The 24,258-nt window shown below is 45.8% G+C and overlaps 1 protein-coding gene across 3 annotated transcripts in view; it reads left to right on the top strand.

The window, feature by feature from the left end:
• Nucleotides 1-24,258, top strand: part of SCAPER (S-phase cyclin A associated protein in the ER) — a 109,381-nt gene that overhangs the window by 2,416 nt on the left and 82,707 nt on the right. For 2 of the 3 annotated variants that reach the window (XM_058156370.1, XM_058156369.1), the window contains exons 2-10: nucleotides 4,879-4,954; nucleotides 7,511-7,628; nucleotides 7,970-8,040; nucleotides 9,722-9,916; nucleotides 17,415-17,515; nucleotides 18,224-18,340; nucleotides 18,715-18,875; nucleotides 22,440-22,702; nucleotides 23,941-24,153. In XM_058156370.1, the coding sequence (XP_058012353.1) occupies nucleotides 4,879-4,954; nucleotides 7,511-7,628; nucleotides 7,970-8,040; nucleotides 9,722-9,916; nucleotides 17,415-17,515; nucleotides 18,224-18,340; nucleotides 18,715-18,875; nucleotides 22,440-22,702; nucleotides 23,941-24,153 (1,315 nt within the window). Of the gene's footprint in view, nucleotides 1-903; nucleotides 964-4,878; nucleotides 4,955-7,510; nucleotides 7,629-7,969; nucleotides 8,041-9,721; nucleotides 9,917-17,414; nucleotides 17,516-18,223; nucleotides 18,341-18,714; nucleotides 18,876-22,439; nucleotides 22,703-23,940; nucleotides 24,154-24,258 lie in introns of all 3 variants that reach the window. The other variant, XM_058156371.1, reaches the window with a different exon arrangement.

Below are 24,258 nucleotides of genomic sequence, written 5' to 3'. Positions count from 1 at the left end.
TTATTCTAATTCTGAGATAGCCTGGACCAGCGGTCTCCAACCTTGGCAACTTTAAGCCTGGCTGGGGAATTCTGGGAGTTGAAGTCCACCAGGCTTAAAGGTGCCAAGGTTGGAGACCCCTGGCCTGGACCATATTTCCTTGCAATGTTGTTACAGGTAGTCCTCAGGTTACGACCGCAACTGAGCCCAAACTTTCTTTTGCTCAGTGAGACAGCCGTTACGTAAATTGTGCCTCATTTGCGCCCCCCTATTTTTAGTGACGGCTGTTAAGTGAACCACCGCAGCTGTTAACATGGCCATTAAGTGAATCTGGCTCCCCCATTGACTTTGCTTGTCGGAAGCCAGCTGGGAAGGTTAGAGACGGCGGTCACATGACCCCACATGACAGCGCAACCGTCATAAATATGAACCCGTTGCCAAATGCCTGGATTTTGATCACGTGACCGTGGGGTATTGGCAACGGTCTTAAGTGTGAAGAAGAGCCCTGAGTCGCTTTTTTCAATGCCGTTGTAAGTTTCAAATGGTCGCTAAATCAACAGTTGTAAGTTGAGGACTACCTGTACTTTCCTGTGTTACCTTTCCCAATGACGTGGAAATCAAAGGCAAGTTTTGAGCAATTAAAAATTGTGGGACACGGTTGCCTAGGGATTGCTATAAACCTTCAGGCACGGCGATGTTTGAAGCCTTGGTCGACTCTGGTAAGCCTTGAAAGTCGACAGCCGAGGTACGGTGGATGGATCCCGAGGGATCGAGGGATCCTATTTGTCATCGTCCAGCCCCGAAGCTCTGCTTTCCGAACTCGGCACGGGAGGACCGGTTCTTCCCCGAGGGGGGTGTGTGTCTCTCTTAACTGCTGAACGTTTTCACCCTGTGTAATGTTCTCTTTTCTTTTCCCCCCCAAAGTGGCTGCACAGTTTATCAGGATTAAAAGTCCAATAACAGGACATAACTTTGCCCGTCATGGTACGAAGAGCACTTCTCCTCTTTTTCTCCTAAATAACTGGACATCGGTGTAGCGCTCTCAGAGTCTGTGCGCTTCTTGTGGTGGCGTCACTCGGGCAGAATCGGCCATTCCGCTGCACGGCGTTCTCCCCTTTAGCTAGCTTTGCTCTGCCCCCCCCACCCTTCCAGCTTCTCTCTCCCCCCCCCCCGGCTCCCTGCATGTTTTTGGCCACTGCCACAGGTGCCTTTCCCCAGCCTTCTGCCATCTTCCACAGCTCTTCCACGTCATGCTCCTGCATGGTTGTCTCTCTATGGTCATGCCTCACCTGGTAGTTGGGCGGGGGGGGGCATTCCTAGAAGGTCATCTTGTGGCCACTTCTCTTTAAAAACCAGGACCGTTTTGGCTGTCAAAGCTGCTGTGCAGGTACTCCTCAACTTAACGACCACCGTTGAGCCCTAGGTTTCCGTTGCTAAGCGAGACAGTTGCTAGCTTTGCCCCCGTTTTACGACCTTCCTTGTCGTCAAGGTTGTGGAGCTAGTACCACGACGTCCTCGACTTACAAGCACAATTGATAAGCCCAACATTTCTGTCACTCAGCGAAACATTTGTTCGGTGAGTTTTGCCCATTTTACGACCTTTCTCGCCACGGTCGTTAAGCGAATCAATTCAGTTGTTAAGTTAGGAACACAGTTGTGAAGTGAATCTGGCTCCTCCTATTGACTTGGTTTGTCAGAAGGTCGCCAAAGCAGATCACGTGACCCCGGGACACTGCGGCCGTCATAATTATGAACAGAATAGAATAGAATAACAGAGTTGGAAGGGACCTTGGTGGTCTTCTAGTCCAACCCCCTGCCTAGGCAGGAAACCCTACACTACTTCAGACAGATCACATGACCATGGGGATGTTGCAACGGTGGTCTGTGGAAAACGGTTGCAAGTCCCTTTTTTCAGTGCTGTTGTAACTTCGAACAATCACTAAACGAACGGTTGTAAGTTAAGGACTACCTGTTTGGTGATATTTCTCTCATCCGGTGCCTTTGGGTTTAGTCCTCTTTGACCCAAGGAGAAATTATAACAATAAAGCAATGGATCTCCATCCTTGTTCTTCCCTCTTTAGGAGGGTCTTTGGGCCTAATTTGCGGCGTGCATTTTATAAACAAAGGTCCATCTAAACTCCAAAAAAAGAGAAATTCCGCAGGTCAGGGTTGAGCTGTGGAAGCCTTGCCCCTCAAGGGAGAACCAGAGGCTCCACGGATTGTAAACTGGGTTATGTCGCATCCTTTCCTAAGACCCAGATGTGTTCAGCGGTGAGGGATCTGGCATGCCCTCGCTCAAATTTGATATGCCTGATGCCCGCTTTGCAGTCGGCTTGACGCTTGGGCTAAGATGCTTCCATTTAATTCTGCTTTTCCGTCTAGTCTACGCAACGTCTTGAGCTGCCCTCAAAATTGGCGATTGCTTGTCCAACTTTCCATTTTTTTTGCTCTTAGCGTATCCGGTTTTAAAAGGCTTCAAGTCTCGTGGCCCTTTGTATCCGAGTTAAAAATAATCTTCTCTGACATTGGATGTCATCTTGTCATCTGATTGGATGCGAGGTAGCATAGACATGTTTCCCGCGAGAGAGAAAGCGTCTGAGCTAAAGGGAAACAGAGGTTTAAGGGTAGCATTTCAGCTTGGTTGCCACACCAGTAGAAACATATTTGCAAGCAAATAAACAAACGTGAATTGGGCAAACGTGAATTGATTTTGTTTTGGCATCGAAAAAGAGGAAAGTTAAGCAAACTCATGTTTTAGAAGGCAGAAAGGAAACGGTGGTAACCCAAACAAATCAGCCACTCATACATAGATTTGTTATTGCATAGCCTCATTTTTGTTGCAGTTAAGAGTTTCGAAAATTTTTCTTATGCTGACATAAAACAGTTATAGATTGTTGCGTTTTATAGAGGGTTTCCCCCCCCCCCAGAATGTAAACCAGTATAAATAAAACTCAGTCTCAACAATGTATTGCCTTGTTGTATTATATTACTACAAAATTCGGGAATAAACAATAAACAGTCTTAGAATATGGTGAATTCCATTTGTGGAATGGACAATCCCGCTGAGGTCATTGAAATGGCAAAATAAAAGCAAGATTAAATACAAATAAAAAGAGTGTGATTCCATTCAGAATATCATTAAGGGTCTTGAGTTAAAAATTCTCCGATGTCATTTCTGCCCAGAAGTCAAATAATGTACTTAGTGGTTAAAAAAACCCCAACAGGATATTCACCTCTTCCTACACATTGAAAGTTTTCTTTTGAAACCATACTCTGCAAGAAAGGAAAATATTGTTTTAAACTCATCTGGAATCAAAACAATGGGAAATTTATGTTATTCCACCATTAACTAGAATAATAAATATAAATCCGCCTTTGGTATAATGTGCCTTTTAAACCCATCCGTTGTGGAATCTATTCCCAAACACCATCTGGTTCTTTGCCAAGAGGCAGACGCAATCAAAGAGAAAGGTGTATTTTTCTCTTCTTGTTAAGAATGACAGTTTCCCCTGTGGGTTTGTGTTTTTTGTCTTGGGCCGAGGACTTTGTGTCGGAGAAAATCCCTCTAGCAGAAAGATAGCCACTAGATCCGACTGCCCTTCCTAGAGATGGACCCTTGAGTAGCCCAACTTCCTTCTCTCTTAAGGCTGGCAAGGAAATAAACAGATTTAAATCATTCCAACTTTGGAAGAGCTTAAAGTAGACTTAAGTAGACAGTTCCTTTGGCACATCCTAAGGAGACATCTTTAAAATCCCATGGGGAGAAGGGGCCGTTGAACAGCTCCTGTTTTTTCACTCCTTTTATAAACACGCTTAATTATAAACCCAATTCAAGAACTCTTTCCAGGCCATTCATATTTTGTTGTGTACGGTTGCTTCTGTCTGACCAATAGGATTGTGCATTTTTTAAACGTGGCACAATTTTGCTTTATGGTTTGTAGAACTTGCCCACGATCCAGATATGGTGACTGTATGGCTTCCCTACTTTTATTTGCGTTAACGTTCATTCGGTTGTTGATTCTCGGGATTCGTGAAGTTTTGTCATGAAAGTGATCTTTTTTTGTTGTTGTTGTTGCTGCTTTTTATTAAGACGCAGCAGAAACTATTTTAAACGGTCAGTGGCCATTGCCACATGCAAAAGGAAATAAGGAGCGTGTTATTTCTGTAAGAATGAACGATATAGCGATCCGCTGCTCGCCGCTAAATGTTTTCCAAAGGTTCCCCGTGAAATTACTTTGGGTTTCCCACAAGATAGTCTGCAAAGTCTTTCAAGGAATGAAATGACCATTCAGCTGTGCTTGTCTCGACAACATCGGCTTCCAAGTCCCCAATAATGCTAGCTTAAAAGTCATGTGGTGTTAGTATGGTGGTGCCTGAAGGAATTATCTGCTCCCCAGCAAAGCAGAATAATTGAATTCACTGCATGGTGGGCACCAAAGGCTCGGAACCCTTTGCTAGCCGAGGGTTAGACTATGCGCTGGACTTCTGATCAATCCAAAACGTAGGAAGGTCACAGCAAGAGCCTCGTTTTTGAATCGTCGATATTTCAATGAATTCGGCGTGATTAAAATGCAGTGACTGAGTCCAACCAAAACTTAAGAGCGGCCATTTATAGGTTGCTGCCGAGCAGTGGTGGGATTCAAGTAATTTAACAACCGGTTCTCTGCCCTAATGATTTTTTGTAACAAACCAGTTTGCCAAACCGCTCAGAAAATTAACAACCAGTTCTCCCGAAGTGGTGCGAACTGGCTGAATCCCACCACTGCTGCCGAGGCTTCGGAGAGGTTCTGTGCCTTTGGTGTAAATGTTCTGTGATAGCTCCGTGTCCCAGCAAAAAAAATACTCTGGCGGCTGTTTCACTGTTGTTAAAAATGCCTGTCTTTTTGTATGTTAACACAGCTATGATGACTTCATGGGTTCAGCCAAAAATGTGATCAACGAATCTGTGGACGCAGAGGAGAAATATAACATGATGGTAAGTCCTCCCACCTGACAGCTGTCAGCCTCTTCACGTTTTGACGGTTGGGCGATGTGTAAAGGCTTCGCTCCCGCTGTGACCATATTGCAGGGAGTCCTCAAGTTACAGCCGTTTGTCTAGCGGCCGTTCAAAGTTAACAACTGAAAAAAGCGACGTGCCTGATCCTCGCAGGTACGACCGTTGTGGCAGCCCCACAGTTAAGCGATCGAACTTCGTGCGCTGGGCGACTGGCGTGCACTTGATGACAGTCACTATTTGAGACTTTCCCAGCCGGCTTCCGATAAAGTCAGCGGGGGAAGCTGGATCCGCTTAAGAGCCAGTGATTCAGTGAACAGCCATGGCAAAAATGGTCATAAAATCAGGCACAACTTGCTTAACAGCCACTTTACTTAGCAATGGAAATTCAAATCCTCAGGTCCTAAGTCGAGGACTACCTGCAATGAAAAATTTGGTCCAGTGCAGTTATCATAACTGAAATAGTTATATTTGCAAGGGATGTGCTAAAATGTTGAGAATGATTTGTCTTGATCAATCAATGCACATTTTTAAAAGGTTCCGATATGTGGTTGTGGCTGCTGTTTGAACCTCTCTTTTTTTTTTTTAACTGCTCCACTCTTGGTTTCCCCAAGTTCATAGAAAAGGATCCAGTTTCCTACAGATGGAGGCGGCTATGAAATAACAGTAAAAATATTTTTCTTTATGCTTTTTACTAGAGATGTCTCCCCATGCAGTGGTGTGCACTGAATTAACTTAAGAGATGAACCTCAACCGTTTCCCTGATGCCACAGAAGAGTGGAAATGTTTAATAGCAAATTTGGAAATAGCATTTCCTCAGAAAATACAACATTTGATGGAAATGCCCTTGGGGGTCACTTCTTTAAATAATTTTGTTTTTCCATAATCAGAGAAGAGAAGAGAATATAGAATATGGAAGGAGAAGAGAGGAGAATTGAATTGAATGAGAAGAGAAGAAGAGAAGAGAATATAGAAGAGAAGAATGGAGAAGAGAAGGAGAAGAGAAGAATAGAATATAGAAGAGAAGAGAATTCTTTATTAGCCAAGTGTGATTGGACACACGAGGAATTTGTCTTTGGTGCAGATGCTCTCGGTGCACAGTGTACATCATGAAGAGCAACATGAATTATTGCCTCTGATAACTGGGCTTTTAAGTTTTACTTTTTTCCTCTGACATTACAAACAGATATCTGAAAATTGTCATCTGCAAAAGGATCTGTTCTGGATTTGCCCCGGGGCCTGCTGCAAGGGTTTTAATGCATCTTTCAGAATCTGCCACACCACTTTGCCAGAGATTTACAAACCACAGGACCTCGCACTGTTTACATTTGCCATGCTTTTCCCCCCTGCCCCCGAAAACTTCTTTTAAAAAGATCAGCCGCTTGTAGATCTGGGTCGTTTCACCCTAACGATGGGGAAACCGAGGCTTTTAAGCACTGAAGCCCTTGCACTTGAGGTTCACCAGCCATCCAGGAGCTGGTAGAGCTGCCCCAAAGAAGAGAGGGTCAGCCTCTTCCCCAGAGCACCCGAAGGCAGGACAAGAAGCAACGGACGGAAGCTAACCAAGGAGAGAAGCAACCTAGAACTAAGGAGAAATTTCCTAACAGTTGAGAACAATTAATTAGTGGAACGGCCTGACTACAGAAGTTGTGAATGCTCCAACACTGGAAGTTTTTAAGAAGATGTTGGACAACCATTTGCCTGAAATGGTATAGGATCGTGATGGCGAACCTATGGCACACGTACCAGAGGTGGCACGCAGCGCCCTCTCTGTGGGCACACGAGCCGTCGCCCCAGTTCAGCTCCGACAGGCATGCGCACACGCCTCCTGCCAGCCAGCTGGTCTTCAGGTCTCTGCCGCACATGCATGAGGAGCAGGGGGTGTATGGGCTGGCACACGCACACTGCATTTTAGGGGTTCAGGCGCGCTTTGGGCACTCGGTCCAGAAAAAGTTAGCCATCAATGGTATAGGGCAGGGATCTGCACACTTGGCTCTTTTAAGACTTGTGGACTTCAACTCCACTTCAAAGCTGGCTGAGGAACTCTGGGAATTGAAGTCCACAAGTCTTAAAGTTGCTAAGATTGGAGACCCCTGGACTAGAAGACCTCCAAGGTCCCTTCCAACTCCATTACTCTGCATTTTGTAAGGAAAGCCTGACCACAAGTGGTTGAAAAACTAAACATATTTGGGTACTCCGTCCAAGAAGATTCTCTTTCAGGTGAGGGTGAATTCTTCCCAAGTTTGCCATTTGCGACATCCGGTCACACCGAGAGGGGATGTAAGTTCTCTGCTCCTGTGATCCCAGGACATCATTAGCTGGTTGTAGGTCTAGGCCTGGGTGTCATTTTCAGTGATAGGTCTCAGGTTTCTGTTCCTGGCTCCTTTTTGGGGGGTTCCAGGGCCTCTAAGACAGAAGCGGCCCAACCCTTTAATTCAGTGGTGGGCATTTATAGCCGGTTTACAACCTGTGGACTTCAACTCTCAGAATCAATGAAGGTCGGGTGCAATTATCTGAAACCTTTGCTCCCTTCTGCAGGCTTCTTTCCAACGCTCTAACAGTCACGACAAAGTCAGGAAGATTGTAGCCGAGGAGGGTCGCACTGCAAGGAACTTGATTGCTTGGAGCGTGCCACTGGAGAACAAGGAGGAGGAGGGTACGTGCTTGACGTTGTACCAAATCAGCGTTTTTCAAACTTTTGAAGATTGAGAAATTTGAGAAACTGTGTGCTAATTCATCTCTGCTGGTCTTTGCTGTTATTGTTTTGGTTTGGTGCAAGGTAACCCTGAGTTCTAAGCTGTGGTTAATGGCTTCTGTGTTATGTATGTCAGGCCATCATGGCCTGTTCAACAAGCCACAGTTAAAAGAAAAGACACGCAACACCTCTGAACCCTGGTGTTCTGATCGCCTGGCAGAGATAAGGGCACTAATCTTCACTCCCGAGTCCTTAAAAAGAAATAAAATTCTTTCTGTTAAGAGAAGTTCATCTTTTTACAGGAAAACCGAAGTGGCAGGTGGGGGCAAAATCTAAGAGGATAAACCAAGGAACACACAAAATTAGCAAACAGGTATTGTGCTGTTTTTATTTTGTTTTAACGTTCAAGCATCTGAAACGATGCCAATTTCCGGAAAGCTGCCAACAGGTCAAATAAATCCACGTCGTCGCATTTTACTTCTTTCTATCAAACCTCTAAAGCAGGGGCGTCAAACTCGATTACACCGAGGGCCGCATCAGGGTTGTGTTTGACCTCGGGGAGCCAGGGTCAGCGTGGACAGCTCGACATCACCCGTGTTGGGGGTGCCTGTGGTGGCCCGAGCGCTCTGCCAGCAAAACTGGGCTCCCAAGCTCCGTTTTCGGCTGCAACAACCTCCTGTAACTCTCTGCCAGCAAAAACAGAGCCACATGCAGCTCCCCCCGCCCCCCCAAAGCTCCATTTTCACTGGCAGGGGCCCTGCAGGCCAGTCCTTCACTATTTCCAGGGCGGCCCCACCGGCCAGATCCAGCCCCAGGCCTTGAGTTTGACACCCCTGCTCTAAAGTTTTAGATTGCCCGGGCAGCTAACGGGTGGGAGGGGTAGATTTTAAATGAACAGCCAAAAAGAAAGAAAGAAAAGACATCTTTCAAAAGTGCATCCACAGGTGCTGAGCTTAGTTTTACACTCTCTTGGGGAAAAGGGAGCCAGTGATAACTAGCGTTTTGAATTACCCCAGAAGAGAAAACGGCCCATCGTAACACAAACGCCCAACTGCTCAGTGTCAATAATTGGACTATATTAAATACAAAACAAAAGTGCCCCACAGTAAAATGATCACTAAATGCCTCTAATGGGAACTGCACACCCATCCTCTGGAGACCAGCTGATCTTGTAACAGCAGGCCTGGCCAGCTGATGGGAGATTAATTTCCATATGTTAAGACCATGCAGGGAGCCAGCTCTTAAATAATCTTAAATAAGTAATCTGAAAGCCGTTTGACAAAACAAACCTCTCTGCACTTAAGCCAAAATAAGCCCTGATGTGCTGAAACGTAGGGCTGGGATCGTGCAGTGTGATGGTTTGATTATGGACTATTAATTCATTCAAGGATGTCCCAACCTTGGCAACTTTTTTAAGCCTTCTGGATTTCAACTCCCAGAATTCCTCAGCTGGGGAATTCTGGGAATTGAAGTTCACAGGTTGCCAAGGTTGGATGTCCCTGAATTAAACCAAGGAAGCTAGATTCATACGTTGTGCTAAACCATGATGGGACTTATTTACTTGGATTAGGGCTAAGAAGGAGTAGGAGAGGAGGAATGAAGAAAGTAGGATGGATAAAAAAAGGGAAGAAGGGGAAAGACAAGAGAGGGAGAAGGACGATTGCTGTAAAACAAAAAAGATGAAATGGAAGAAAGGCAACCCCGAACATGTTTAAACTTATTGGGATGAAGAATGAATTATTATAAAAGTCAAAAGAATATATATGATTATATGAATGGAAAAATTAAAATTTGAGGGTGGAAAAAGATGTTGTTTATATAATAAGCGTAGAAGTATTAAGATAAGATAAAAAAAGTAGGGAAAAAGAACATTTTGGCAGAAATTGTAACTATGTAAAATGTATTTGGATATGACAAGTTGTATAAGACATGATATGGTCAAGACTCTGTTCATAAAATATGTGGGTCTGTGTGAAAGAAAAAAAATCAATAAAACTTGATTCAAAAAAACAAAGACTGGAAACTTTGTTTAGCTTTTCAAATCTCCTTTGCAGAGCACAGCATCCGATTGCAAAATCACGCCAGCCTCCGGGGAAAAGACCTTCTATAAAAGCCCCACTAAGACAAGGCAGCCACGGAAAGTGGACCTCCGGGCACGATATTGGGCGTTCCTTTTCGACAACCTAAGGCGCGCAGTGGATGAGATCTACGTCACTTGCGAATCGGATCAGAGCGTGGTAGAATGCAAAGTAAGGCTTTCCTGATTGGTCCGCGGGGGGTGGGTGGGTTGGGGAGATGAATACTTGAGCATCATGGATGGTCTTTGGATGCTAGGAGAGAGAAGATCTTTGATCTTTGGTTCTTAGGACTCCATTTTGCTTTTAAAAATGCTTATTGAAAGCATTACAGTGAGTCTCACTTCCTCCCCCACCTCCCATCTGTGGCGTGAGTTTGGTTAAAAGTAAGAAACTTAAAGGAAAGAAAAACGGTAATTTAGCTGCTCTGTAACTCACCAAACAGATTTACATTTTTAGTTTTATTTTTTTTTATTTTATTTACATTTATATCCCGCCCTTCTCCGAAGACTCAGGGCGGCTTACAGTGTATAAGGCAACAGTCTCATTCTATTTGTATATTTACAAAGTCAACTTATTGCCCCCCCAACAATCTGGGTCCTCATTTTACCTACCTTATAAAGGATGGAAGGCTGAGTCAACCTTGGACCTGGTGGGACTAGAACCTGCAGTAATTGCAGGCAGCTGTGTTTTAATAACAGGCTTCTTACAGCCCTTGTTTAGCGACCACAATAGGGACTGGCAACCTGGTCACTAAGCAAAGCAGAGTAAAAGCGCAGTTGTGCTTACGATCTTACTTCATCTTTGCTTTACAGACTCACAAAGGTCAGGACGCGAGGATTGGTTGCAAAGTTACCTTTTCATCATCATAACTATGAACAGTCGTTGTAGGGGTCCGTCACTAAGCGGGGACTGTCTATACTGTCCTTTAAGGTTTCATTATCTGGGTTTACGTAAGATACAGTATGCCATGTTTGCTTCATCACAATGCACTTAGTAAGTCAAAACTCAGAAGCTGAAATGTGGTTCATTTGATCTTAGTGTTTTTCCAACCAGAGATTAAATCTATGTTCCTTAATGTGCCACTGGTCCTGCACAGACTGAATCATTCTCTCCTTTGGAAATTAAAGAGGGGCGGTGCTCATCTCCATTTCAAAGCCGAAGAGCCAGCGCTGTCCGAAGACGTCTCCGTGGTCATATGGCCGGCATGACTCAACGCCAATGGCACACGGAATGCTGTTCCCTTCCCACCAAAGCTGGTCCCTATTTTTCTACTTGCATTTTTTATGTGCTTTCGAACTGCTAGGTTGGCAGAAGCTGGGACAAGTGACAGGAGCTCACCCCGTTACGCAGCACTAGGGATTTGAACCGCTGAACTACCTACCTTTCCATCGACAAGCTCAGCGTCTTAGCACTGAGCCACTGCGTCCCCTTTAAAATAATGTAATAATCTGTAAATAATAATAATAATGATAATAATAAAAAGTGTGGATAGTCGACTTTGCTGTACCTGGTGACAGCAGAATCGATGAGAAACAACTTGAAAAAGTCACCAGATGTCAAGATTTGAGAATCGAATTGCAGAGACTCTGGCATAAACCAGTGCAGGTGGTTCCAGTGGTACTCGGCACACTGGGAGCTGTGCCTAAAGACCTAGGCAAGCACTTAAAAGCAATTGGCGCTGACAAGATCACCATTGGTCAGCTGCAGAAGGCCACCTTACTGGGATCTGCTCGCATAATTCGCCGATACATCACGCAGTCCTAAACGCTTGGGAAGTGTTCGACTAGTGATCTGTGATACGAAATCCAGCATAGTTATCTCGTTTGCTGTGTATACTGTCATTTTGTGTAAATAAAATAATAATAATAATTCTCCCCTGAAGAGGTTATCTACTTGGGTCACGAAACCTCTGCAAGGCAACAGCCCAGCTTAGAGACCCACCCATCCCGTTTCTAACCCTTGAGCTACGAATCTTCTCTCCTCTTGCTTCTAAAATGTCCACACGATAGTTTTTCTGTGTCCTTGTGACATAAAGGGAGACTTTGGGTACAGTGGTGGGTTTCAAATTTTTTTACTACTGGTTCTGTGGGTGTGGCTTGGTGGGTGTAGTATGGCTTGATGGGTGTGGCAGGGGAAGGATACTGTAAAATCTCCATTCCCACCCCACCCCAGGGGAAGGTTACTACAAAATCCCCATTTCCTCCCAATCATCTGGGACTCAGGAGGCAGAGAATAGATGAGGGCGGGGCCAGTCAGAATGTTTAGTTCTCAGAACTACTCAGAACTACTCAAAATTTCCGCTACCAGTTCTCCAGAATTGGTCAGAACCTGCTGAAACCCACCTCTGTTTGGGTACTCCTGGATTTACCAATCCACGGATTTCCTCCTCTGATATCCCATCGTTCCTGTAGGGGGCACTGTTGAGATTCTGCTGGGACCCCCATCCGCTGGACTTCCTGCTCGCTCTCTTAATTCCCCCGCATGGTCCCTTGCCTGCCTGCAGAGATAGTTATCGTCCTTCTTGGTAAGCGAGGGAGTTTGATTGATGGCCTGGTATAAACAACGTCTGGGTGGGTCTAGTCATACCTTAGTTCTCTTCATCTGACTTTTGATGGGAAACAGACATCGCCCCCCCCCCCTTCCTCCCCCCCCCCCTTTTCCTCCCAACTCAACTGGAAGCTGTTTTGGCTTCTGGGTAACAAGAGATTGATTCTTTCAAGTGAAGCCATTGCAAATTGTTCGATAAGAGCGGGGGGGGGGGGGAGTCAGGCGGGCAGGTGGTCCTCGACTTAACGACCAAAATGGAGCCCAACTTTTCTGTGGCTAAGTGGGAAACTGGTTAAGTGAGTTTTGCCCCCTTTTGTGACCTTTCTTTGCCCCGGTTGTTAAGTGAATCATCGCGGTCATTAGGAACACGGTTGTTAAGTGAATCACAGTTGTTAAGTTAATTACAAGTTTGTTAAGTGAATCATTGCAGTTGTTAGGAAGACGGTTGTTAAGCGAATCACTGCGGTTGTTAAGTTAGTAAGACGGTTGTTAAGTGAATCGTTGCAGTTGTTAAATCACACGGTTGTTAAGTGAATCTGGCTTCCCCATTGACTGCTTGTCAGATGGTCACAAAAGGGGATCACGTGACTCCCGGAGACACTGCGACTGTCATAAATGTGAGTCAGTTGCCGAGCATCCCAATATAAACCACACAACCCAGGGGATGCTGCAACAGTCTAATAATAATAATAATAATAATAATAATAATAATAATAATAATAATAATAATAATAATAATAATAATAATAATAATAATAATAATAATGATGTTTTAATTTATATACTGCCCTTCTCCTGAAGGACTCAGGGCAATGAACAGGCCAATAAAATACAAACAGAAACATACACCATAATTAAAACAACCCTTAAAAAACTGATTCGATATGCCAGAGAATTTAAAATACCATTACACCCCATATAAATGACAGGAATTTAAAACCCACAATTAAAATATTTAAAATTTAAAATCAGGCCAGTCCAGCCATATGAAATAAATAAGTTTTAAGTTCGCAGCGAAAGGTCCTAAGGTCAGGTAATTGTCGAAGTCCGAGGGGAAGTTCGTTCCACAGGGTCGGAGCCCCCACAGAGAAGGCCCTTCCCCTGGGGGCCGCCAGTCGACATTGTTTGGCTGACGGCACCCTGAGGAGTCCCTCTCTGTGGGAACGCACCGGACGTTGGGAGATAGAGGCCGGCAATAGGCGGTCCCGTAAATAGCCCGGTCCTAAGCCATGGAGCGCTTTAAAGGTGGTAACCAATACCTTGAAGCGCACCCGGAAAACGACAGGTAGCCAGTGCAGTCTGCGCAGGATAGGTGTTACGTGGGAGCTCCGAACCGCTCCCTCAATAACCCGCGCAGCCGCATTCTGGACTAGCTGAAGTCTCCGGGTGCTCTTCAAGGGGAGCCCCATGTAGAGAGCATTGCAGTAGTCCAGACGAGAGGTAACGAGAGCATGAGTGACCGTGCATAGGGCATCCCGGTCCAGGAAGGGACGCAACTGGCGGATCAGGCGAACCTGATAGAAAGCTCTCATATGTGTGAAAAATGGAAATAAGTTGCTTTTTTTCAAGGCCGTTGTGACCTCAGACCGTCACTGAACAAACAGTTGTAAGTCGAGGACTACTTGTCATCTAAATTTAGAAACTGATGGTAGTTTGCCTCTTTTGACTGAGGTTTTTTTTTTCTCCCCCTTCTCCTGGTTCTGGAAGCCGTTTAGCAAAACTTTTGTGCATAAAACAGGATTTTTGTTAGCTCATGAATATGTAGTTTTTCTCCTGCCACAGGAGACTGCCAAGTCGGCAGCAAGATTAGTGTAGAAATCAAAATCCTAAGTGAATTTGGAAAACAAACAGCGCTTTGTGGCTTCCAAGCCAGCTGTCGGTTTAATACAATTTAATTCACATTAAAAAAAAGAAAAAAGAAACTCCGACCATGGTTTTCTCACTCAAGAAATTTCCCCAATGATTTTTTTTTCCCTTACAAAAAACAAGAAAAAAAGACAGAGTCTGATTGCCTGGCTGGATAATCGGATTACGATTTTCTAAATATTTATGGCTGAAAGAATTAGTACGTTATTTGTACGACGTCTTTGCAGATCCAAGACCTCATCCAAAAATTCCAGTGATTTCACTCCTGTTATGCTGGGAAGGAAACACTACGCGGCCAAGACCTCTTTATAACATAAGCATGAAAACTAAACCTTGTTTTCTGAAAAGAGTTGGCAGGGCATAGCGGCAGGATTATCCGACCGTTGCTTTGTTTACGAAATTTAGGGTTTTTTAGGGGGGAAAAAACCGCGTGGAATTTCCTACTGCACAAAAGATGCGTTTTGGAAAGGTTAAATTGTACCGGGATGCATGGTTTGGTGAGAATCCATAACTTCTCTGCTTCCCGCGAACCCACGACGCAATCATACCGATTTAATTTTAACCATTGTTTTCAATTAAAAAATACTCCCCAGCTTTTAAAAGCGGTCGGTTAGTCAAGCTGTGTCTGGCGGGAAAATAGAGTTAAGATGTATGGGTTGACTGTAGTGTGGGTTTTAAATAATTTTCTGTGCCTGCAGAACAACATGTTTTCCGAAGTCAAATGTTGACTTCTTGCCTTAGCATTAAGCTAAAAGAAAAGAAAAACTTATGACCATTTCTCACACTTTTTCTCTCCTTCTTTGCTTCTCCTTTTTTCTCCTTCCTTCCTTCCTTCTTCCCCCATTCTCCTCCCTCCCTCCCTCCCTTCCTGGGGTCTGCAGTTGTTGTTAGTCACATGGTCATTAAGTGAATCTGGCTTCCCCATTGACTTTGCTTGTCAGAAGGTCACAAAAGGGGATCACGTGATCCCAGGACATTGCGACCGTCATAAATATGGGCCAGTTGTCAAGCATCCATGACCATGGGGATGCTGCAATGGTCATAAGTGTGCAAAATTGTCATGAGTCACTTTTTTAGTGGTGTTGTAACTTCGGTCACTAAATGAACTGTTGTAAGTTGAGGACTACCTGTAGTACCAAAGCAAGTTGCCCCCTGAAGGGAGTGTGGGTGAGAGAGACAGAGAGAACGAGAGAGAGAGAGAAAAAACAAGAGAGAGACAGAGAGAAAATGAGTGAGTTAGAGACAGAGAGAGAGAGAAAAAAACAAGACAGAGAGACAGACAGAGAAAACACAGAGAGAGGGAGAGATAAAGAGAGAAAACGAGAGAGTCAGAGAGAGAATAAGAGAGAGAGAGAGAACACAAGAGAGAGTTAGAGACAGAGAGAGAGAGAAAAAAGACAGAGAGACAGAGAAAACGAGAGAGAGAAAACGAGAGAGACAGAGAGAAAACGAGAGAAAGAGAAAAAAGAGAGGGATAAAGAGAGAGAAAACAAGAGAAAGAGAGAAAATTAGCAAGACAGAGAGAGAGAAAACGAGAGACAGAGACAGAGAGAAAAAACGAGAGAGCGCAAAAACAGAGAGACAGAGAGAGAGAAAAAAACGAGAGAGAGAGAGAGAAAAAACGAGAGAGAGAGAGAGAGAAAACAAGACCAAAAGAGAGAGCAACCTTTCTCAAGTGGTCCAGCGTTTCTACCGCTTCAGCATCTCAGATGATACCTGTGGATAAAAAGGAGACTCGTATTGACGGTCAGGACACAAGAGCCCCACGCATAGGGATTGTGTGTCGTCCCCACACAAGGGATGGCGCCAACCCTCCGGCAGGGCCCGCCGGTCACGAGCCTGAATTACAAACCAATCGAATCCGTCGCAGCCAATTGGTAAAGTAATTGGTAATTTTAGCTGGACATCCATACGCCGTTATCGGGATGCTGGCCACGGGGGTTTTTCAGAGGCACTTTTGTTTCCACAAAATGGCCCTGGTCGCTTCAGGGAGGAAGAGAGCAGCTCCAGCCCCTCCTCTTGAGTTTTCACACAACCTGCGCTGATGCGTCGTGGATAAAGCTTTTTCTGAAATAAGTTCCTTTCGGCCATTAAGTGTAATTTGGGTGCGCTGTCAGTCCTGGTAAAATAATTGCGTCTTGTTTGGACGAGCTCAGGGCTAGGAAGCTGCACGTTGTTAGGCTGGGACTTTTAAAAACTTGGGGGTTTTTTTGCAGTTCCTGACTCAGTTGCATTTCTTAGTGATGCACTTTGGGGCTACGAGGTGTTTCTTTTGGGGTGCCTTGATCTAAAGAGGATGCCCACCCAGAGACCCTCTGTGAGGGAGATAGGCAGTTAAAAAGTCTGATGTAAAAATAATAAACAAACAAATAAGAAAAAAGGGAAGGAAGGAAGGAAGGTTACCTGCTTCATTGACAGGGTTTCTGGACTGTTTGGTTTGGTCTGGGTCTGAAAAAGTGAAAAAGAGAACATTGGTATGGGAAGGAAGGAAGGAAGAAGGAGAGAAAGAATGAAAGAAAGAGAAAGAAAAGAAAGAGAGAAAGCAAAGAAAGAAAGAATTGCTTTTTTGTTAATCAGCTACTTCGTTTTGTCCAAATAAATGATGCTCATTTTGTTTTGCTTGCATTCAGTATTAAAATCTGCCCTCCCCCCAAAGAGCCCTGTTCTTCTGAGGCCACCCCACCTCCTTTGATGGCTGAACGTAGCTTCCAAGGACTGCACCTGCAGAGCGTGTCCTGCACACAGCCGAGCAAATAATACTAGCGCAGAGATGAGGAAGTTAAGAGGAGGCCCAATAGAAGTTCCCCCACCCTTGAAGGATGCAGAAAGGGGTACAGGAAGGAGGTGTGGATCGATGCTTGAGGGCAGGACAAGAACCAGCAATGGAAACTTAATAGAGAGAAAGATCTAAACTCAAAATAAGGGAGTTTTCTGACTGAGACAGCCATTGAGCGGTGGAACAGCCCGGCCTTTGAAATTGTGAAGGCGCCGTCATACTCCATACTCAATTTTTCCAGCAGCTGAGAGGAGGGGCTCCTAGCTCGACTTGAACAATTGGGGCCACCAGGAACTGGATGAGTTTGGTGCCAGTTTGCGAAGAGGGACTTCTCAGCCCTTGCCTCTTACAGGATTATTTATTTTTATTGTCCTTCCACCACCACCATCACCCCCAGTTATCCCTTTATTATTTTGTTTTGTTGCCGGTTAAAATAACACGCCAAGCTCCTCTTTTGGTAACGTTTCTTCTTCTTTCTAGGAGGTGCTGATGATGTTAGACAATTACGTGCGGGATTTCAAGGCCTTGATAGATTGGATTCAGTTGCAGGAGAAGTTGGAGAAGGCTGATGCTCAAAGCAGGTGAATGGGAAAGATCCTTCCTTCCTTCCTTCCTTCCTTCCTTCCTTCCTTCCTTCCTTCCTTCCTTCCTTCCTTCCTTCCTCCCTCCCTCCCTCCCTCCCTGCCTGCCTGCCTTCTTCCTTCCTTCCTCCTTCTCTCCCTCTTTCCCTCCCTCCCTGTTTTCCTCCCTGCCTGTCTGCTTTCCTCCCTCTGTTTCCTCCCTTCCTCCCTCCCTCCCTCCTTTCCTTTCCTTTCCTTTCCTTCCTTCCTCCCTCCCTCCTCCCTCCATCTCTCCTCCTTTTCTTTCCTTCCTTCTTTCCTCCCTCCCTCCCTTCCTTCTCCTTCCATCTTTCCTCCTTTCCCTTCCTTTCCTTCTATCTTCCCTTCCCTTCTATCTTTCCTTCCTTTCCCTTCCCTTCTATCTTTCCTTTCCTTTCCTGTCCTTCCCTTCCCTTCCCTTTCTCTCTCTTCTTCTTTCCTTCCCTTCCTCCCTTCCTCCCTCCCTCCATCTTTCCTCCTTTCCTTTCCTTCTAGCTTTCTTGTCTTGTCCTGTCCTGTCCTGTCTTTCCCTTCCCTTCCTTCCCTTTCTTATAAAAGGGCAAGACAGCTTTGTACTAGTGGCGGGTCCTCCAGGGCTCCCCATTGCATTGCAGCATCCAAGGCGTGATGTTGTTAATCGCAAGGGAAAGGAAGCCGGTTTCTTTGTTGAGCATTCTGCATAATTTGCAGGCCAACCTCGCTAGCATGGGAAGTCAAGAAGATGTCTCCAGGGCGCCACGTGATTCCCAGCCCATCGACCGACAGAATCAGCGTGACATCCAACGCCCGAAGAAGTCTCAATTTCGGGTAGGCAAATTATACAGCTTTTACTATTTCAAGGGTAAAATGGGTGGGCTGCAAACGGCCAAACGGAAGCAATTTGTAGCTCAGCAAGCAAGGAAATAGTCATTTTGTTCACTGCTTCCCAGCTGCTGGTTCATCACCTGGTTGGGTGGGAAAACTAGTGGAGCTTCCACAGCCACAGAGTGACCGACTGAGGGTTCCCTCGGCACCTGCGTGGGGTGACCAGCCTTGGCAACTTTGAGACCCGTGGACTTCAACTCCCAGAATTCCCAAGCCAGCATGACAAGGCTAAGCACCAGCAGTTAGAACATGCACAACAGGGTAGAACATGGCAGATGGTTTTAATGGCCGGAGATCATGAGTTTTTCTTCTCTTAGAGGACCTCCTGCGACCGTTACCTCGAACCGCCTGGCTCCTTCTGGGGTCAGCTGGGCAGACAAAGTCAAGGCCAGCCACCCAGGAGCAGCTCCCCATTCGGAGGAGGCGGCAGCCCAGGGCCGGGCCCCCTCTGCAGTGCAGAAGCCCTCCCGCCGAACGGGCAAGTATTTTCCCCCTTTCTAGTTTGGCCAGCCGTGTTTGGGTGCCCCAGTCCTTTCCAAGCCAGGTGTGCCATTTGACAGAGGCTGCGTTTTAGACATCAGGCCTAAAAAGAGAACCTTCTGGCCATACAAAGGGACCGTTGGCTCTCAGTGGCTAAGATGCTGAGCTTGTCGATCAGAAGGTCGGCAGTTCAGCGGTTCGAATCCCTAGTGCTGCCGTGTAATGGGGTGAGCTCCTGTTCCTTGTCCCAGCTTCTGCCAACCTTTTATGTCGAAAGCACATAAAAAAATGCAAGTAGAAAAACAGGGACCGCCTTTGGTGGGAAGGGAACAGCGTTCTGTGCGCCTTCGGCGTTGAGTCATGCAATTTTGGGCTCAACCTGCACCTTTTACGCGTGCTATATTTCTATCATCTATTTTATGCCTATTTTTCTTGCTCAGTGTCGAGTGTTATATGTTTATAATTTGAAATTGCTTCTGACGTGAATGAAGAACTTTGGGCTGCTCTCTAATCTTTCTGTGCCTCCTCCCTGGCCTTCTCGTCTTCTACTTTTATTCTGTTTCTTTGCTTGCTTTAACCAGTAACGTAACTTTGAAGAAGAAAAACCGTAGATTTAATTTGGGGAAATGAAAGAGAGAGAGAGAGAGAGATAGGAAGGGAAAAAACAAAAGAAATCTTTGCTTTTTAAATATCACCGCCTGGAACCCTCCCCAGTTTAAAAGCATCTGAGGGAGGTTTGAATTTCAGAATATGGGAGGCTTACAAGCGGCCCCACTCGAGGCCTGCTTAGCTAACGTCTTCCAGACAAAACCAATAGGTAGACCGGGTGTGTAGCAACTGAAGGGAGTAGAAGTATGTTAAAAGCGATAATGGACGGCTTGCTTTTGGCGGTAGAGGTGACCCCCCCCCCTCTTAATCCTGCTGCTGTTTCTTCTGCTCAAAATACGTCTCTGCTTGAAAGCCCGTGATAGATAAGGGAAGACCAGAGCGGCTTTTGCAGGTGGTAGCCACGTATCCACGTATCCACCTCCATGCGGGACCTCATCTTCACTCGGTTCGAAGGACGAGTCCTCTGCTTCTCCGTCCCCTTCCAGCCCATTTTACTCGAGCATCTCAAAGCCTGGATAACACCAGAGGTGGCGAAGGGCCCCTTCCCACTTCTTTCTCCATGCCTTCCTTCCCTGGCTGCCTCTATTTTTTTTAAAAAAATAAAATAAAATAAATCGGAGTGTTCTGGCATCTTTCCAACCTCATCGCCTTCCAGCGATTGAGCCTTTCATCGAGGGGACCGGCTGGGTCTTGGGAAGGTTGGGTGCCGTTTCCGGTATCTTTTTGAAATGTTTAATTCTGGTTTTGAGGCGGTGTGGTAATTGTAGAGTGGAAGTATATGAAGCTTTTTTGTGGTGGGGGGGTTGATATGACATGACAGCGGTTAGTAAGTTGCTTAGCAGATTAAGAGTTGCCTAAATCCAGGTCAGTTTAACTCATTATTATGAAAGTTCAAGAAAGCTCTTATTTTGATTCCCTTCTATTTCTCCTTCCTCCCTCCCTCTCCTTCTTCCCTTCCCTTCCCTCCCTCCCTTCCTTCCTTTGTCCCTTCCCTTCCCCTCTCCTCCTTCCATCTTTCTCTCCTCTCTCCCTCCCTCCCTTCCTTCCTTCCTACCTACCTCCTTGCCTCCCTCTCCTCCTTTCTTTTTCTTCCTTTCTTTCCTTCTTCCCTCCCCTCCCTCCTCTTTCCCTCTCTCTCTCCTTCCTTCCCTCCCTCCCTCCCTCCTTCTTTCCTTCCCTTCCCTCCCTTGCCTTCCTTCCTCCCTCCTTCCATCTCCTTCCTTCCTTCCTTCCTCCTTCCTTCCTTCCTCCCTCCTTCCTTCCTCCTCCTCCTTTCTTTTCTTCCTTTCTTTCCTTCCTTCCTCCCTCCTCTTTCCCTCTCTCTCTCCTTCCTTCCCTCCCTCCCTCCCTCCTTCTTTCCTTCCCTTCCCTCCCTCCCTTGCCTTCCTTCCCTCCCTCCTTCCATCTCCTTCCTTCCTTCCTTCCTCCTTCCTTCCCTCCTTCCCTCCCTCCCTCCTTGCATCTCCCCGCTTCCTTCCTTCCCTCCCTCCTTCCGTCTCTCTCCCTTCCATCCCTCCTTTCCTCCCTCTCTTCCTTTCCTTCCTTTCCTTCTTCCCTCCCCTCCCTCCTCTCTTCCTCTCTCTCCTTCCTTCCCTCCCTCCTTCCTTCTTTACTTCCCTTCCCTTCCCTCCCTTGCCTTCCTTCCTTCCTTCATCCATCCTTCCATCTCTCTTTCCTTCCTTCCATCCCTCCTCCCTTCCATCCCTCCCTGATACATGCACACTGAATGGAAGGAGGCTGTTTCAGGGAGAAGGGTAGAAGCCCACCTTCCACCCGCAGGAGAAAGGCACCCTTTTAAATAGATGCTTTAATTGAAGAAAAAAACCCCGCCCCACCCCAAAAGCTCAGCAGGTCTCCTGTGACTTGGTCCTGCTGTGTCACTAACAAGGTTAACCGGACAGTCCTTCCAGATGGAGTCCTCTGAAAGGCAGCCCAACTAAATGGCTTTTAGGTGGGGGTGGGGTGGGGAGAGGGCTCAGCCCAACAGATGGTCTGTCCCTCCCGTGTAATACAAGAGGAAGCAGAGAGGGGGGAGCTCGAGTGTGGTTAAGAGAGTTGGCAAAATAATCCAGTGAAATATTCACGGACAAAACGGGACAAGTAACTAAATCCAGCTTGCGATATATTTGGGGGGGGGGTGTTATGTGTGTTGCCTTCCTTTTTTTTTTTTTTTTCTGAACCCTGGTTTCTGCGTTGCAGTAGGTAGCCATATGGTAGACATCCCATTTCTCCTGGTCTGCCAGGACACCTTAGAGCAGGGGTCTCCGACCTTGGCAACTTTAAGCCTGGAGGATTTCAACTCCCAGAATTCCCCAGCCAGCTTTGCTTTGCTTTCTGGCACATCTGGGAAAACCCGAATCTGAGAGATCCAGGTTTTCCCTCAGTAAATCAAACCCCCCAAAACCATCTCCTCAGTCCTCAGTCAATCACATGCTCCAATCACCATCTGTCCCATCTCAAGACAGCACTCCGGCCACTCCTTCTCCAGATGCAGGATCGGCCTGACCTTGACCAACAAGGAGAATGCTATTAGGTCTAAAGACAAACCCTCTACTAAATCTCCCCCCCCCCATTTTCCCACACATGAGAAAGTGGAAGCACGGAAGCTTCCGGCCTAATATGGCTTCCAAAGCTGACACTCCGGTGCGTCTTATACTCTGAAAAATACGGTAATTTTAGCACTTGCTGACTGCCTAATTTTATTTTTACCCCTACGTCTAACACAGGGGTCTGCAAACTTGGCTCTTTTAAGACTTGTGGACTTCAATTCCCAGAGCAAAGCTGGCTGAGGAACTCTGGGAGTTGAAGTCCACAAGTCTTAAAAGAGCCAAGTTTGCAGACCCTTTCGTCTAACAGACAGCGAAGGCAACATGTTACTGAGAGTTTCCTTCACCCAACGCTGCTTCCGCTGCTAAGTTTCCCTCCCGATTTCTTGGTTGGCTTTTCCATGTAGAGAGGAGAGATGCTGAAGGCTGGGAGACCGTCCAGCGAGGAAGGCCTGTTCGATCCAAATCCTCTGCTTTGGTCCCCAAAACCACTTCGTTGGCGGAATCATCGCACTTTAAGGATGACAGCGACAAAGAAAACGTCCTTCTCCCTCCACCGGTCAACAAACGAAAGGGTTCATTGACCGAGGACAGCATTTCGAAAAATGTGGATCCCATCCTGAAAGACCCTTGCCATCAATGTGAACATCCGCTCACCGAGAGGACTCAGGTGAGCATAAACTCAATCTGCAGGGGTTTTTATTTTTTTATTGATTTTCTACTAAATACATTTCTTAGTGCTTAATAAACATCGTCTGGTCTGGGTATTTAATTTGCTTAACAATACAAAATTTACATTCTTCGTCTCCACCCTTTTTTCCCAACCATTGGTAAAATAAAGTCCATGTTTGATAATACCGTGTTTCCCTGAAATAAGACATCCCCTGATAATAAAGCCCAATCGGGCTTTTGAGCGCATGCACTAAATATTTAACCGCATGCGCAGCCGGTCCCCGCCATTTCCTCTGGTTAGGGTTAGGGAGACAGAGCTGGAAATCAGGTAAGACGGCAAGAGGAGCCCCGTCTTGCTCCACGCGCCCCAAAATAATAAGCCCTCCCCGAAAATAAGGCCAAGCACTTATTTCAGGGTTCAAAAAAATATAAGACAGGGTCTTATTTTCAGGAAAACACAGTATTCTACATCTTCTTTCTGTTTAATTTTCAATGTCCATCTATCCATTTGTGCACAATTAGTATCTTCTAATCTCTTCATTATATCTTCATGTTTCCCGTATTGTGTGAATATAATCCTCGCTGCTGTTAAAGAAATGTAATATTAAATACATACTTCTCTTATCAATTTTTTCTGATATTATACCTAATAAAAAAGTTCAGGTTTAAAATCTACATGTTTAAAGTCTTCAGGTGTTGTTGTTTTTTTTACAGCACCTGATTGGCTATAAGATGGGCTGTGAGAATGAGTGAAGGAAGAAAAGTGAGATTTGGAGGGAGAGGAAAAAAAATAAAAGGATTAAATTGCCTTGAGTAATTTACCCACAGCAAACAAAACTCCGAGGCCAGTAGATTCCTCAAAGAATAATAGCTTTACTGGGTATATCATATTGGCACAGATCTGGTGAAAACCGACTCTGAAGGTTCCCGCAGTTTTCACCCAATTAAAAGTAAAAGTTTTCCCTCAACTCCAAAGAATCAGTCACATGGCCCAATCAAGGCACAGTCTGGTTGCCTGGTAACATCACTCCTCCTTCCTCGGGCCAGGTGTGAGAATGTCCTTGGTTCCCAAGAGAAAGCATTTTGTTTTGGCTACAAAATCCCAGCTATCTCTAATCTCCCCTCCCTATCCCTCAGCCCTAAGCTCCAAGATGGCTCCGGTCAGGTCAGCTTCAGGGTTAACAAATACTCCTCGGAATATCTCGGTTGCTCATCTGTCCATCTATCCCACATTAGTTCACAGGCCGGGTGTTGGAAGACCTCAAGGTCTCCGAGAAGATAATTGGACCTTTGCTACCTGTTTCCGAAGTACCGCTCGTTCTCATAGACGTCGAATGCAACTCTGAGAGTCCACAGGGAGACGGCCCCGTCACCTCCATTGCTCCAAAAAGTGATGAAGCAGAAAATGTCAAGAGCGAAAGCGAAATGGACCCTGCAGATATTTCAAACGTAAGCACCTTCATCTATACCAAGGGTCTCCAACCTTGGCAACTTTAAGCCTGGCGGACTTCAACTCCCAGAACCCCCCTGGGCTGGGGGGTTCTGGGAGTTGAA

Source organism: Ahaetulla prasina, chromosome 13 (assembly GCF_028640845.1).
Source record: "Ahaetulla prasina isolate Xishuangbanna chromosome 13, ASM2864084v1, whole genome shotgun sequence".
NCBI classification, from domain to species: Eukaryota; Metazoa; Chordata; class Lepidosauria; order Squamata; family Colubridae; genus Ahaetulla; species Ahaetulla prasina.
The sequence above is the reverse complement of the archived record's forward strand: the minus strand, read 5'-3'. Positions and strand labels throughout refer to the sequence as shown.